General features: G+C 31.8%; 1 protein-coding gene across 1 annotated transcript in view; it reads left to right on the top strand.

Moving 5' to 3' along the window:
- The window catches only part of LOC126742943 (protein Wnt-5b-like), a 161003-nt gene that overhangs the window by 117339 nt on the left and 25580 nt on the right, over positions 1-18084 (top strand). The window contains exons 5-6 of the mRNA XM_050449831.1: positions 1783-1894; positions 16642-16744. Of these exons, the coding sequence (XP_050305788.1) occupies positions 1783-1894; positions 16642-16744 (215 nt within the window). The remainder of the gene's footprint in view (positions 1-1782; positions 1895-16641; positions 16745-18084) is intronic.

Below are 18084 nucleotides of genomic sequence, written 5' to 3'. Positions count from 1 at the left end.
GTTATATTGCAAAAACTTTTACCTTATAAGGTTCATATATTAGATTAGATGTAACTCAGTTTTTTAGATAAGTTTTCTTTAATTTCAAACTGTCTTTTTTAGGAAAATAACACGTAAGACAGTTTCTTGTTATTAAGGTGCATACTGTAAACTCTTACTCTAAAAAAAAACACTTAAGTATGGTCGTTCTGAAGTATTTTAAGCTTTACACAAGCACAAGATCTGATGAGAGTTTACAAAAAGAGCTTCTCAGTTTTCTCCTTCTTTTCTTCAAAAAACTTCTGTTACTGAAGTGCGAACTGTAGACTCTGTATCCGATAAAATTACCAAATCATTAGTTTAGTCACAGATTTAATGAGAGAATTTTTGGTGGTTTAATATATCAGGGGTAAGATGTACTTAGTATTAAATAGAATATACTATCAAAAAGATGGAACATTGAGCTAATAATGGAGCATTGAAGTTGAAATGAATAGCCTGAAGGATGGAAATGTGCTAAGAAGGTAACTTTGGTACAACTACTAAAGCAAAAGTATGATAATTTTAAACCTATCTAAATTTCTTTCCATAAGATTCTACATCTAATGAGACATAAAAGGTTCGTTAGAAATTTCCTAGTAGCAGAGTTTTTCAGTTTTCTCTTGTTGTAATTTGTTTCACTGAGGTCCAAACTATAGCCTCTGGATATAGAGCCTATAGTCAAACGTGGAATTAAGGCAGCATTATCTTTAGTAACATAGAGCGAGGCAAAATAAAATTAATGGAGTTGTACTTTTTACACATTGATGATAATGGAATTTCAATATTAAATTGATGATTAGCTTTACCAGAAACGAACTATGATTGATGATTACTGGAATTAACATTTTTACTGGAAACCTATAATGTATTCATCAGTGAAGGTTATCACCAATGAATACTGATATCCTCATATAAGTTTAAATGTCCATAACAGGTCTAAGTACCAGGGTGGTCTTCAAATGACGTCCAAATCACCATTCCGCAAACATCACTTTAATAGGCGATTACTTAACACACAATCGCACTAATTAAACTTTAAAATAAAGTAAAAACAACCCATATAGACCCAGGACAGGTTCTGATATAAAATGATCGTAGGCTATTTACGTCTTCGGTTGGTCTGTACACGATGACAAGTCGTTTACACAAGTAATACTTTACAGCAGGAGTAAATTCCAGTTGAGCATTACCGCTACCCACGGTGACTTATTCAATTAAGGTGAAAATTAATTATAGCCACCAGTTTTTAATTGGCCTATAAATAAGTACTTTACAATTGGAATTATTGGACACCTTAGTTGTATGGTGTTAAATATGGGGTGGTTATGAGGTTGAGTTATGGGAGAATATTTATTTTATTGACTACCTTTATTAAATAAATTATTTTACTTTATTATTTTCTTAGTTGTGTTACAGTCTCTTTTATACCATAAGCCTTTTATTATCGTCGATAATTTTAAATTATTGATCCCATAAGAGATTTCCTAGTAGCAAAAACTAAATCAATTTCAATAAAATTACACCTTGGCGCACGATTATATCTTTCAAGTGTGAAGGCTCACACCTGACCAACTTGGTAAGTGGTAAGCGTATCCTGTCTCTAATTAGTTTTGCAACATTTTTCCCCGATATCGAAACCAATTTAAATTGTATCTTTCTTCGATTAATTGGTTTTTCGTATCTAGGGAAATACTTGTCTTGGTTGAAGGTGTTGAACCTCATTATTTTCTTTTTTATTTATTTTTAATTAATTTGTTTTAGATTCACGCAGAATTTTGTCGATGTTCGGGAAAAGGAAAGGAAATATAAAAGAGGAACGCGAGAGCAGGGCAGGGCTTTGATGAATTTGCATAATAATGAGGCTGGAAGAAGGGTAAGTTGTTGTAATCCAATTTAGTAAGTCATAATTAAATATAAATTTATGGTTTAAAAAGAGGCATAGGAAAATTAATTAAAATTTCACATAAAGATGAATTCTAAATGTTCTCTAACTGTGGACAGAATATTTGGATTACATTGAACATCTTGTGAATAATTTTAAAGATATTGGCAATACTTTTTAAAATATGAATTTTCCAGGCATAGCTTTTACACCAGGCATATTTTTTTTGAACATTTACAACTCTAAAAAGAACATCTACTTATCAAAAATTAACGGGATATTTCGGTAATTCTATGAATATTCTAGGAATTCTTTGAAATTAATATATTATCGTGATATATTATATTACTTTCAAAGAAGGATATAAAAAAATTTTTTGAATATTGGTAGAATTTACATTACAAGAATTATAGAATAACCCTGAAAATATTTTTTTTAATATGAATATTTCGAGAATGCCTTATAAATTATTTTTTTGAGGACTAGTCGTTGGTTTTGACATACATGCTTCATGTTTTTCAAAGATTTTAAAAGAACCTTTGAGTATCACCTAAACATCATAAGAATATTCTAATATGGAACATTTTATGACATTGTTTAAAGAATATTCATAACGTTACAAAATATGGATTATTTTTTAGTATTTTTTTTATTACATCGTTTTTCTTATTCCAATTTAATCATTATCACTTTTATTATATATTTTTTAGAATTATCATAAAATATTCTTATTATTTCCAGAATATTTTAGGATTTCCAGATATTCCAGATTTAAAAAAAAAACATATTTTTAAAAAGACTGTTTCTAAGAATATTCCTATCAGTATGTGTTTTAAGCGGCCCTCACACGATCAGTAATACTGACAGTACTTGATATTGTCAGTATTTCATCAATATTTTAAAATTCACCTCACACTATCAATATTTCTATCAGTAACCTATACAATATTTAGTTTTGTTGTGATCGTTCTTTCTCCTATTCCTCTTCTTCAAAAAAATAGGCAATAAACAAAAGCTTGTGTTGCCATTATATTGTACTGTACAAGTTTTAAACGCAAGAAGCAAAAGAGACGTTGTATGAAACAATGGATAGGTCAGCGTCAAAAATACACTCATTTATATTTGTTAAATTTTATAAATAACACGGATCCACATGATTATCGAAACTATTTCCGAATGAGTAGTGATGTGTACAGTGAACTCCTTAATCTCCTAACGCCTTCTATTACCAAACAGGACACAAACATGAGGCAAGCAATGTCAGCAAACGAAAGGCTAGCGTTGACGCTACGATTTTTAGCTACTGGGAGATCGTTTGAGTATCATAAGTGAAATTGTGATGGAGGTTTGCAACGCCATAATTGAATTATTGGCAGACTATATCAAAGTAAGTAAACATTATTTTTACATAAAACAAATATGTTTTTTTATTATTTTATTTTACATTAGAAGCTATTACAATTTATTTAAATGAACTTAAATATGTCTGTATAGTAGGAAGGTCTGTTAGTGATTGTGGTGTGTGTTCTGTTTGAAGGGCTTGTTGATGATTTTGGGATACATTTTGAAGCTCTAAATATTGTTTTGACTAACGTTGTGTGCTTCATCCAATGGCATTGGTGGAGAGAACATGGGCGTTGAAGTGTAACTATAGTTGCAACTTGCGGATGATAAACTTTGAACTGATGGTGCTCTTGAATATACATCAACAAAATTTGCTTCGTCACAATTTGTTTTGACGGAGCTTTTGGTTAAGATGCCCTGTTCCGCCTCGAAAAGAATATCATTTATGTATTTCTCCGCCAACCTTCGTTGTTGTGGGTCAATAAGACTTTTCAACTTTGCTTCCAAAATTTTTACAATGGGATATTCATCGTCTTTAGTTAGATATTCACGCGCCATGGCTAATAGCTGCTGACGATCTTGGTTTCTTTTTGTTGCTTTCTCAGTTCTATCAGTGCCTTCTTTTTGTTGCATGTCTTCAGAACGCTGAAACAATAGGAAACAGATCAATGAATTAAATGCTTTGTTTTTTTAGATACCATTAACCGGAGACGAATGGGAGAAACTAGCAAAGGACTTTGGGACAAAGTGGCAATTTTGGAACTGCCTTGGGGCAATAGACGGAAAACACGTTCACATTATTAAACCAGCGAATTCCGGATCAAGGTACTATAATTACAAGGGCACCCACAGCATCGTTTTGATGGCGATTGTAGATGCTAATTATAATTTTATAATGGTTGATGTTGGCACTAACGGACGGGTATCGGATGGAGGAGTTTTTTACAATACCGATTTTTGGGAAATGTTCCAAAATAATCGGTTGAATATTCCTGATGCCTCAAAACTGCCAAATACCGACGAAAAATTTCCTTACTATTATAGGGGATGATTCCTTTGCGCTGAGCAAACATTTATTGAAGCCATTTAGCCAAGAGGATTTATCAGTGACAAACCGGATTTTTAATTACCGATTGTCACGGGCTCGCCGAGTAGTTAGCGTTTAGCATTTGGCATACTTGTTACTCGATTTGGTGTATTTCAAAAAGCTATAAATTTATCACCTGAAAATGCCACCGTTGTTGTTTTAGCCTGCTGTTATCTACACAATTTTTTAATGAAAACAGCAAATACTTTATTATAATACCATATTAAATGTAGAAAACAAGGAAACAGGGGACGTCGTTATTGGCACAGACAGACCCGAACATACGTTGAATGGGCTTCGTTTAGGATCATATCGAAATGCATCAAAAAACGCTAAGCAAGTTAGGGAACGCTTTAGGAACTACTTAAGTAAAGAGGGGCAAGTGGATTGGCAAAGAAAAATATTAAATTTAACTTAATCGAAATAGGTATTTTGGTTTGTTTAAAAATGTAAAATGTAACTTTCCTGTTCCAATAAAACACTATTTACTTACCTCATTTTGTTTTATTGAGCTTCTTCCTTTCTCCGGAATTTCAACATCTGCTAAAAACTGAAGTTCATAAAATATCCACGAACTGGGTTCATACACACTTTCAGCACTACTATCAGTGCGCTTAGAGTCTTTTATTTTCTTCAATTCCTTCCTGTAATTACTACGTAGTGTATTAATTTGCTTTTTCACATCTTCAATAGTGGCTTGTGCCTTTAAACGTACATACATTTGAAGCAAAGCTTCGTATCCGCGTCTTTTTTGTCTCGATCGGAATACTTTCTCAATGTGATATTCCACAACTCGGGCGTTGACTTATAAGCTGCAATAAGCCTCTTTAATATTGATTTTCTTGTTTCTTCTTCTTCAGAAGAAATGCTGGATGAAGGTGACCCTACTGGAGACTGCATCGATTCCATGATGCATCGATGACTTCACTTAAACGTGAAATACTGAATTACTTTACTTTACTGCGCTCGGACGATCAATATTTTCATCAGTATTTTGGCTCCGCCTAAATACTCTCAGAACCCGAAAGTATTATCAGTATACTGAAAGTCCATCAGTATTTGCCCTCACACGATCAGTACTATTGTCAGTATTTCGAAATACTGTCAGTAATACTGATCGTGTGAGGGCCACTTTATACTTTTAGAATTAAAATTACATTTTAATAGTTTATACATACAGGGTGTTCATTTGAACACTTCCCACCACGGATTTATCGAAAACCACTGTTTAAAAAAAAAACTCCGAAATACGTCAAAAGGTTTGTCAAGGGGGACAACTTTCTAACCTAAAATTACTTCACCCTCTGCCCCCCAGGGTCATCCCCTTAAAAAAACCCGTCGGACGATGAATATTTCAGACGACGAGTTTCCAGATAAATGGATAGGGCGAAGGGGGCCTATAAAATGGCCTGCTACATCTCCTGATATAACGCCGTTAGACTTTTTTCTATGGGGTCATTTGAAATCTATGATATCCCGCAACATGTTTTTGAAAATGTCCGTCAGGAATTTGAACATCGCCTACATCATTGTTTGACCAAAAACGGGCAACATTTTGAACACTTATTGAAATAAAATTTGATATTTTCATGTTTTTGTTTTCTATCTGAACAAATTAAGATAAACAAAGATTTTTCTAATTTTCTCGAAAACGAATCGACCGATTTAAAAAAATCGAACGTCAAAATAAAAGACTTCGAAAAACCTTTAAAACAAGCTATTACTCGAGACCCCTTGCCATTTAAAATTTTTAAGGGAATGACCCTGGGGGGCAGAGGGTGAAAGAGGGTGAAGTAATTTTAGGTTAGAAAGTTGTCCCCTTGAAAAACTTTTGACATATTTCGGCTTTTTTTTTAACAGTGGTTTTCGATAAATTCGTGGTGGGAAGTTTTCAAATGAACACCCTGTATATTTCTTGTTTCTTGGAATTATTGCTATTTTAGAAAAATTGTGGATAATCCAACTTATTTCCATATCATTGCTTAGGAACGTGAAATCGAAAGCTAAATTATATTAGCTTTAGTAGGTGCCAAAGTTTCAGGAAAATCAACCTGAATACTATGAATAAAAAGCTAAAAAATCAGATATATGGACTTCAGATAAAGCAACTGTTATTTATAATAAGCATAAAAAGAAAAAATGTATATTGAACTGGAATAGCAATAACTTAGTTAACTATCATTGATTCAGCAGTATTATTACAAATATCATAAAAAACTAACGTCATTCAGTCTCACTAAAATCATTGAACTTATTTTCATGGACCACAACCTACTGCATTAATAATCAGTCTAAAGAGATATGTTATATAGTGTTAAAAGCAGACTGATGTATGCATTTTCTTCATTCATCATCAAAGAGATAGCTTTTTGAAGCAGCTAAAAATGTCTTTCCACTAACCCCTGAAACCTTGTCGCTATGACTAACTCTCTGACTCTGACCTGAGGAGTATATAATCCTATAAAGGAAAACAAGGTTTATCTGAAGAAATATAACTACTCAGTTGGAGGTAAGACCGAAGGGTGGAAGAGACGACACATCTTTTACGAACTCGTCCACTCGTCCGTTACCCTCCACAAATTGACTCCCTCTCGTTTGTTCTTCCATTATATCCTGTTCCAGACCAATTTTTAACTCCTTTTCTTGTAGGCGCCTCTAGAATGGCAAACGCCTTCACCTGAACGATTGTTCAGGTTCTTTTGGAGCCGTCTTTATACCTTATTTGTAAATCCTTTCCATTTATTCCAATTTGCTATGTCTATACTATAGGAACCACCTAGCCATGCCATGTTCTCTGGCGTAGTGTTTAGGGATAGTAAAATATACAGGTCCTTTAGTACTTCGCTAACTTCTATGACGATTATCAATATATATCAATCTGGAATTCCCTAGAATCTTTAGAATTTGTTTCTCTTACCCCTTTGTCATAATTTGTATGGTTCTGGTGTGATCTTTGCCTATTCTCAGTGATTCTTTTATCTGCTTTGTTGGTTCGAACACGGTTTTAAGGTGCGTCTACCCAGAAATGTTGTTTTACTTTATAGATAGAAGACACGCGATTTTAATTGGTCTCTAAAAGCTTTGATGCGAATAATTTCTTCTTAGGTTTCCCTTGATACGCTATCAGTCTACTATAAGATATTGCCGTTCAAGGAGAATTAAGAGTTCTTCAATTTTTTAATTTCGCCATAGTCAAAATTTCCCTTAATAAAAAATATCAAAATATTCTCAGAAAAAGTTAATAAAAGGATCATTTCGTATAATTTAAACAAAAAATATAACGTGGTTTACAGCGTGTCAAATTTCTATTTTATGTAATTTTTTAACCATTTAATCGAGATCAAATCTTAGATAGTTGGCAGTTTAAGCATGATTTTTCACCTTAAATTACAAATTCTTAGATCAAGACAACATAAATTTATTTATAAAGAATAGGTATTTTTTTCCAACTTAGAGAATCAATAATGAAATAAATATTTTATCATTGTCAAGCCAATAGAGAAATAAATAAAATGATTTATTTTTCTTTGTTTTAGATGAGATTTGAGGTAAATATTTTTGATCATATTTTAGCTGGCGAATTCGCGATGGAGTTTTCATAGTGACTTTGCATACGTAATAAACAAAATAATTGTTTTACTGATTGATGATTAAAAAACTATAAAATATTTTTTATGCAGCAATAAATACAACGTACAGTAATAAATATTACCTACAGTTATTGATGTACGATAGATTTTAAGACGATAAAAGAAAAATTATTACGAAAAATGCTTTGCCATTTCACGCTGACATGGAAACAAACGGTTTTTTAATTAGTGTTAAAGTATTAATCTCAACAAAGATTTTATAGATTTATCAACTCATTACTAATATAAAATCAATTTTGACAAAATTTTTGCCTTGGAAAGTGTTGGTTAATGTTTTACGCAATAAAATTACTTTACAACGTTATAAAACAGTATAAAAAGTGGTTTTAAAGATTGTTGCTTTACAATTAGACAAATCCATAAAATCACTGCCGATAGCCATATTTTATCATTCCATGATGATAAGATAAATATTTTTTATCATAGCAGTGATATTAAAAGTATCTTAATTTGTTAGAGAATTTTACAGCATATTAAGTTTAGCTTAAGCATTACTGGCATGTTTCCAATTTTTAAAACAATATTTAAATTACAAATAAATGTTTACGTTATCTATATTTTATTAACAGTGTATATTTACCTTAACAGTGATTTTTAAGCTCTTCTGCCCAGAAACAGTGAAAAAATTGGGATTTACTAAATAAATATCCTAATTTAATATCCGTGCAACACCAGTGATTTTAATGTTTAGGGACCTGGAAGAAATTTATTTTTATTTTTTGTTTTTACTAATTTGGATATGATCAAATAATTTATCTCAACAGTGATTTTAAAGACTCGTCTATTAAAAACTCGAAAATAATTTAATTGCCGATATATAAATAATGTATCATAGCAGTGATTTGAATGAATCGAATTGAAATTAGTAAATAGTTTATTTCAGTTGAATATCGTAGTCTGATATCACTGACTAATTATCTATTAATCTGACTAGTGATTTTAAAGGCTTGTAGACCTGGATTTAATGTGTGTATCTGTATATTATATTTTAAAGCTTCAGCAGTGATTTTAAGGCTTTATTCACCAAGATGTCTTAGGAATATAATTCTATCTCAACTAAATTAGATAATCTCTATCTTTGATAAATATTTATCTCGGCAGTGATTTTAAAGGTTTATTTACTTCTGGAATCAGTAAAAAGTATTTTTTTCCATATGTATCGGAGAATAAATTATAGAATACTTTATCACGTCAGAAATCTTGAAGCTTCGTCATTCGGAACATTTTTAACTAAATATATATCTTTTATTTATTGGCTTAGAAATAGTAAATAATTTAGCTGATTGATAATGGTAAAAAATCAATTTACTTTCAAATCGAACTGAAAATTCTCATATAATTAATCTCAATTAAGCATAGTACCCTTCATAAGTATGGCTTTATTTAAGCAGTGACTGCATGTTATTCCGAAATAAGTAACAAGTGAAATGGCTTTTTTGTATTATCGAATGTAATAAAACAATTTATCTCAGAAGTGATTTTAAAGATTTGTCAAGTCTTACAAATGATATAACAGTTTGCCGGTCAAACTGACATTCACAAGTCTTTAATAAATTCACGCTTAATATTCGAAGGTACTTGACGTAATTCGCGAAATAAAAATCAGGTCTTATCGGTATAGAAATCTAAGCTGGATTGGCCAATTCCAATCAAATTAATAAACTGGGCGTTAAAGAAAGCGTTAAAAAAACCACCATCGAACCAGAATCTTAAACTAAATGTCATTTCACGATCTTATCTAAAATTTAATTCTGCAAAGCTCAAAAGGTCTACAATAAATATTTTTCGTCAAACATCGCCAGTACTTGGCACGAACATTAGTCGTGCAACAAAAATGGTCCAGTTCACACCTTCCATCGCTTATACCCACAAAAGTTTACCGGTTGTTCGTTTTTTTTTTTGTCCATAAATACCAAACCAAATATTGACTTAACAAATAGGTGATTTATTGTTATTTAAATAAACAAGCGACTTAAATAACCCAATATTTGTATTTGCCATGAGAAAAAGAGAAAGCTTATGTACGCACAAATTCTGCGGCTCGTAAGTCAGTATGTTTTATTATGTAATCGGCCGTTATAGCTTTAAACATACAACCGTGATAATTCTTTAATTATGTTTTGCTTCTATAACAGGTGAAAACGTGGAATGGGTATTGAAAATTTTAGATCATTTGCCGCGCCCTCAATTACAGCCATTGAAAGGCACCAAATCCAATTATACATGTTCTAAATTGTTAATTGCAGTATGGAAAAACGAAAACATTTCGGCACTATCTGTTTCAAAGAATATTACACATAGCCTTTCAATTTTCATATTGATTAGCTTTTTCGGTTTCAGCAACTCAAGATCAGTCTTTAAAATCATAGGCAATTCAAATGATTCAGATGCATAGCAGGCTTGAATTAACTCTCGCTTTGATCTTCCTGTTTATGGATTGGAAATTGGATCTTTTTATGGGACCTCTTTATCGACAAATCGTTATAAGTAATATCCTATCGATCTTGACTTGCTAGTCGCCAAGTTAAAGTTTTGTGGTTGAAATGAATGTTCTTTCTTTTTTTAAGTCCTATCTCTGGAATCGTACTCAACGAGTACGTGTCAATAACAATTACTCCGATTCGAAACACATAATTTCTGGAGTTCCTCAAAGATCGATTCTAGGACCTCTTTTATTCTTGCTATAAACTTCGGATCTTCCTTTAGTCGTAAAGAGCTCTGAGGTGTACCAGTACGCTGACGATACTCAGTTAATTCATTATTTCGATCCAGATGATATAGAACGGCCTTCTGAAAGTATAAATAGAGACCTAAGCTTAATCTTGCGCTACTCGAAAGAACAAAATCTTAATGTTAATGCCAATAAGACTAACGTTTTACTTTTTGCCAATAAAAATCGTCGTGCTAACGTTGAAAAAAATATATACATTCAATATGATGATAACCTCTTGGCTTTTGCTAAGAGCGTCAAGATTCTAGGTTTAACTTTTGATTCTTCTTTAAGCTTCCAAGGACATATTAGCGCTGTCTTGCAGAGGTGCTATTTGCGTATGCGTTTGCTCTATGCTAACAAACATATTTTAAATTTTAAGACAAGAAAAAACTCTCAGTATTGTTAGTGTTATCCATTTTAATTACTGTTTTATCGTTTACTATTCTTGTATTGATAAAATAATCCAGCAGAAACTGCAACATGTACAAAGTACGTGTTGTCGATTTGTGTGTAATTTAAGAAAATTTCATCATGTGTCCATATACATCTATCGATTGCAGTGGCTAAAAATGTCATTTCTTTTCAAGTTTCACTTTCTTACATTTATGTATCGCCTCTATAAAAACCAAAAGCCAAAATATCTGTTAGAGAAATTAATTCCAAGAAATGCGATTCATGATAGAGATATAAGACATAAGACTCTGACATTTCCATACCATAGCACAGCTCTTTTCTCACGTAGTTATACTTACATTGCCGTAACAATTTATAATCAATTTAGACCTAATTTTTCAATTCCAATATCTCGCTTTAAAAATTATTGTAAAACTTTGTTCTTGGAGGAACAATTGCACAATTAATTTTGTTCTCTGCGGATTTACAAATGTATTTAATGAATTTTTTTTCTTAATTTGTTCTTTGGTTAATTTTTATATTACTATTACTGCTTGTTTGTCAAAACATTCGTAATTATTATTATTAGGGTTAAGAGATAAAAGTAGCTTTAGCTAATCTTCGCCTTTTTGGGCAAATGTAATGTAATGTGCATTTGATACCAAATAAAAACATATTTATTTATTTATTTATTATTATCTGCCCAGTTACACTTGCTGATTAACTTGCACTTGTTTTTAGCTTTGAGAATCACTCCTGTTTGTCCAATACTTCTTCCGTATATGAAGAGATGGAGAGATTTGTAAGGTTCCTGCTCCTAAAAGAAGTCTTTTAATTTTTTGACCTATCAACTGTTTGAAAGTCAGTTGTAATTTCTATTAACAAATCTGAAAACAAAAAGGATATATATGCTTAAGCTACAGATCGGTATGCAATCTTAGCACTATTCCTAAGTTATTTGAAAAAAAATTATATTTTCCAACCATCTCTCATTAACACTGTTTACACATAATTGACTCTTCATCGAAAATATTCATTTGACCTTTTTTCACAAATGGCCAATTACTAGACCTGGTCAACCAGCTTTTGCCCATTTGTCTCCTCCAAGGGATTTCAAATGCCTTGATGCAGGTAAAACATTTTTTTTTGTTTTAATGCACTTTCTTAGAAACCAGCAGGGATTCAAGCTAATACAGATTTTTCCATGAGACAGAACTTGCGATCATTCTTGGTTTTAATGTGTTAAGCCCATTTAATGAACACCATCCACCATTAATCCTTGAGATCATATTTTAAATATTTGAGGCGCCATCTAAAGGCATCTTCAGAATGTGAAGTACGGTCACTGGTTCTGAAAAAGAGTACCATTTAAATGTCTGTCTTGTTTTCACGTTATATCGTGGCACCATCTAGCTTCATTCTTCAAGTTATCTGGAGCAGAAAGCTAGACTACTCAAACAAATGAAAAAAAATGAAACGAAACTAAATTGAAAGTATTAAAAAAGCTTGGAATTCACGCTTACTATGGTATATGCTTTTTTCCCACTGCTTTAAGTCTTATTCTCAAAGTCATAGTCTTAAACAAGTTAAGACTATGACTGTTCAGTCTTACTCTGAGATGCTGAATAACCAAAGCATCCAGTAAATATGTAAGTTTGTGATATCCAAAGATATGAAAGTGAAGTTTCTATTGGTTATATTTTATAGCAACAATCAAGGTAAATTAAGCCCTGATCTTACTAACCTTTCCTGTCTTGAAAGATTTAAGAATTTCACGTCCGCCTTTAACAGAAGTGAGTGTACTGCACTTAAATTCAGCTTTTCATTGTTCTTTGTCCTACAGAATATGAAATTCTCATTTTTCGATTCCTGCTTCTAAAAATTTTCTTTGGCAGAATTGTAGTTTTTTTAAACAGCTTATTCTTCAATGAATCATAATGAAACCAAACAGCAATTCTGGAAATTTGTGAAATCAAAATGCTTTAGACCTCATATCTTCCTGGCCTTTTGGGTTAAGAGTTTCAAATCTATCACCGTCAAATAAGCTAGTATATGTAGTTATTGAACTACTTTGCCTCTACCATGTAGAGAAAACATGAATTTCTTAGTTCTTCTCTATAAGAAAATTGGAAAGAAGCTGGACCTAATATATTTCTTCCTATTACAATGGCGCAGTTTTATATGAGTGAACTTGTGACTAGGACAATAAAGATGTCATAGTTATCAAATATTTGTTAATAGTGTTTAATAGTTCGTAGACCTTGACAGAGTTATCATATAAATTATTCGTAGAATCAGGAACTACTGGAATCTAAGGTATTAAATTAATTAAGAAAGTGGCTCAACCCCAGTTATTTAAGGAGTCCATCAAAGATATCATTCCTTAACGAAACATTTAGTAGGTAGTTCCGGAAACTCGTAGTTTCAGACACTCATTTCCTTCAACTTTGAATCTTCCTTCAATTTTCAACCTTCTCTTCTCTACTTTTCATTGATTTATTTGACTAACAAACAAGATGGTTATATAACTTTTGGTTTCAGAAGGTGTACCTCATAAATCTTCTTCCATAGGATAAAGATGTTGCAATTATTGATCTTAATAACCTTCATCTTCTTCTTGTCAGTTCATTTTAATGACTGTTATGGTCAACATTATGCTTGCTAATCATTATTAGGATCATCATTACTTTACTGTAGAGGTTAGAGTTGCTGGATTTAAGGAAACAATACTGAATCCAGAGTTTCATCTAATTTCCTCTGCCCTCAGCAATTGTTTTCTATTTCAGATTTCCTGATTTTACTAATGATCTTAAATATCATTTGTCTCTGTCATCTGCAAATGTTATGTGTCGCTTCCCTTTAACTTGAATGAGATATTCTGTTATTCCCTATTCTGTTTCAGATTTATCTATTTTGCTGATGATTCTAAGTATTATAAATCTCTATTATCAGCATAATAAAAATACGTTCGAGTTGAAAAAATGACACATTTAACGCATAACGCATTAAAGAGATCTCATATCTTCCTGACGCTTTGACTTAAGCATTTCAAATATATCTCCATCAAATAAGCAAGCAACTATACAGTATCTATTGAATTTTGTTTCTACCATGTAGAGAAGAAAACATGAGTTTCACACTATTTCTCTATAAGAAAAACGAAAAATTTTGGTTATAACTGAGTTCTTTCTATTCTTCAATGGTGCAGTTTTTTTAGTTTGAAATATATATGAGTGAACTTATTAGTGGGTCAACAGAAATGTTATAGTTAAAAATCTGATAAGGGTATTTGAGACTATAGGTGAGGTTTATATAGACCTATCTAATACGTTTGATAGAATCATTATGCATTTTATCTGCAAAAGCTAGATTTGTTGGAATTAAGAGTATATAAAGATAGATCCAAAATTATTTAAAATCCCAAGAAAGTGGCTCTGCCTACAAGAATCCCTCAAGGACTTTTTTAACATCCAATAGTTCTAGAAGTCTGTGAGCTCCATAAATATTGGATATTAATTTTCCTGGTCTTGACTATAGTGTAGCTACTGAACCTTCTCGTTACCATACTTTTCTTAAAAAATATACAGTTATCCATGATCTCTTTTCTGATACTGTACCTAATAAATCTTCATTATCAGAATAAAGATGTTCGAACTGTTAGTTTTAATAATATTCACTTTTTCATTTAGTTAAATTTTAACTTCTTTTACCACTTTTTCAGTTTTTAATAATAAACCTTTTTTCATCTGACTGTGCTCCACATATCATATAAATTCAGTGTTTTGGAGAAGTCACTTATGTAACACTTTTTTTTATAAATCAGATTTGACTCAGAACCATTTTTAGGAAAAAGTGCAGTGACTCAAAAAAAATATGTATGTACACACACTATGATTGTTAATGTCATCACATACCATCTACTGTAGAAGTTAAAGATACTGGATTTAAGGAAGTAATATTAAATCCAGAGGTTTATCTAATTTGCTCTACCCTCAGGGGCATATCATATCGGTACCTTTTTTCTATAATGTAGATGATTTTCTATTCCACGTTTTCTTTTTTGACTGATGGTCTTAAATATTATTTGCCTCTATAATATACAGATATTATGTGTCACTTGCCTTTAACTTAAATAAGGCATCCAGTTGTTATATGTTATTTATCATATTATATATCTCCGTTATCCGCAGACTTAAAAATATTTTTCCTTATTAACAATGCTGGTTGTTAATTCCTCATTATGCTGCTATAGGGTTATTTGTCCCAACAAGATCATAGATTTTGTATTTTCTCATTTAAAACGGCTCACACTTCGAGTAGAAAAAATGACCCATTTGACGCATAACTAATTGATCATAAAAGTCAACCGAAGCACATCAGATAAATCTTAAAACTCGTCAAAGAGAAGTCAGCAAGATGATAAACGGCATAACTCGGTGCATCTGAATGCGTGCAACTATAAATAATGACTTTATTAGTGGGCATTTCCGAAAAGGGAACCAGAATCAAAACCAGACACACGATGATCATGTTGGGACGGGTTTTTGCGGGAAAGTCCGCTTTTTAACGAACGCAGGTTTGCCTTAAACGTCGATCTAAAATCACCTATAGAAAAGCCAGCCGAGCCTTCGTCAAGTTGTAGGAGTGAAGACGCGATATGTATGTACGTGGATTGAATGCGTAATAATTGCAGTTTACATGCATTTCGCAAATTTAGGATGTTAAGGTGTTAGGCAGCTGTTTGGTAACGTATAGGCAGGAAACGATTAATCAGTGAGCACTGACAGTTGACCTACTGGATTTTACGGAGGAAAGTAATGAGCTTGAATACTTAATTTGAATTAATTAGTTAGCTTTACGTATTTAGAAAAGTAATAAAATGAAAATGTGTTTTTTTCTATAAGTAGTATTATTTAGCCCCTTTTTTATGTACACGCTATCCCAAATTTGAAGGTGTCTATTGGTATATCGGGAACCGTAACAGATACAAATAAAAATAAAAAGTTGCGTAGTTTGGAGCGTTTTAAAATCCCGCTAAAAATTCCAAATATTGCCAGAGAAATTCGAAAGAGAAAAAATTTTAGAAAATTCATTATATGATTTTCTCCTAACATTATTTCAAACCGTACAAAGATAACTGTTGACATTATGGTAATTTAAAATTGGTAATATGACATTTCGTTTTTTCGTCCAGCATTAATTTTCTTTCTCTTAAAAGCGTCATATACCATACTGAAATGGTCCATTTATTCACCATTTAAACAATTTTATTTTATTAAATGAATACCTTAATACCGTATATATGTTTATAGAAAAAAGAGAGGTTATTTTCGACCAATAAAGGTTGATGTTTCGTTCACTAATTTTGGAACACCACGTATAGACCGCTCGACTTCGGTAACCATCAATAAATAAATCGTCTTAAATGCCATTAATTTAGGTTATGATCGTAGAATAATTTAAAAAAAAAATTTGCAAAATGATTTTTGAATTTTTGGATATTTCCAGGGAACCTGAAACTTCTATTTATATTGTCATATTTCTTTTTTAGGCGGTAATCAAGAAATCCAAAGTCACATGTAAATGCCACGGTGTGTCTGGATCGTGCTCTCTGATCACGTGCTGGCAACAACTTGCCAGTTTTCGGGAAATAGGTGAGTACCATAAATTTTATTCGAAGCATTTAAGGTCCATTTTAAGCTAAAGTACTTACAAAATATGTACGAAAAAATATGGGTGGACCATGCCCATAAATTTCGATATGATTTAAAGGCAAATACAATCCCCGGCGGTAATTGCCGGTTTACTTGGCAGCCATGAATCAGCTTTCACGTAATTTATGTAAAACGTTCAGAATTATATACGATGATTTAATTAATAGTCGTTAATTATTAAAATTACCCTGCTATTTGTGAATGTTTTTATGTAACGCGCTTATCTTTGAGGATAATTCATAAGTGCAGGCCGTAATGTTTGTTTTTTTCAGCCTTTAATTGGCATCAGACTTGTATTTTTTTTTTAATTTTTGAGATTTGGGAATAAAACTTTTTTTGATGTTCGAATGGTTATAAGATTGTGCTTTATGGAGTAACATCTAACACAAAACAAAATAAAAATGTACTACTAATAGTTCTCGAGTTATTGAAAATGTTAAAGTAAACTTGGGTTTAAAAAATTCTGAAGGAAAAAAATTCTCCTTAAAAGTAATCGAAATAAAGATTTTTTGCAAACAAACCGGAAAAAATTAAAAATCTCCAATTGTGGAACCACCAAAGCCTTAATCCTTAAAATTACAACGATTTTTCCTTATGGTTTGCCCTCTGAATCCAATGAGGTCCAAGGAACTAGGTTGGCGTAAAGTGTTTATTTGGCGGTAAAACTTCAAAGGATTTCAAACATGTCACCTGATGTTAACTGTTAGTGCCTGATGGGCTTTGTTTTAATATTTGAAGAGCTTTATGGGCCTTAAACACGTACTGTTTGGGTTTTTTATTTTCTTTAGTTAAACGGGCGTTTGTGTTAGCAATCTGTTAGGGAAATATCAATTCTTTACATTACAAGGTCTTGGACTGTGAAGAGTTTAAGATAACAATATCGTAGATCCACATGACTTAGGTTAAGTATAAAGGCTATTATTCGGTTTTATAGCATTTATTTAACAAAAGTAGGGTTGAACGGAAACCAAAATATTAGCTTAAAATATGGCCATATTGCTGATGGAATAGCATCTGAGATATCAATTTTTGATTGCCCTTCTTACTATGCCTTGATGTCAGATTTAATTTTTCCAAAAATTGTTAAGTCAATATTTAAATTTTTTGAAAATTAGAAAACATGTTCTTTTGTGGTGTTTTGACAAAGCTCATACATTTGAAATGCCAGGCTATTCCAAGAATATTCGTAAAAAAACCAGACCGGGAATATATCTTACTTAATCTCTCCTAGATCTCCTTTAATAGAATGTGGAATATTCCCAGGATATTTGAGCCGTATT

The sequence above is a fragment of the Anthonomus grandis genome, chromosome 12, assembly GCF_022605725.1.
Source record: "Anthonomus grandis grandis chromosome 12, icAntGran1.3, whole genome shotgun sequence".
Lineage (NCBI taxonomy): Eukaryota > Metazoa > Arthropoda > Insecta > Coleoptera > Curculionidae > Anthonomus > Anthonomus grandis.
This window is presented reverse-complemented; position numbering and strand designations above follow the sequence as displayed.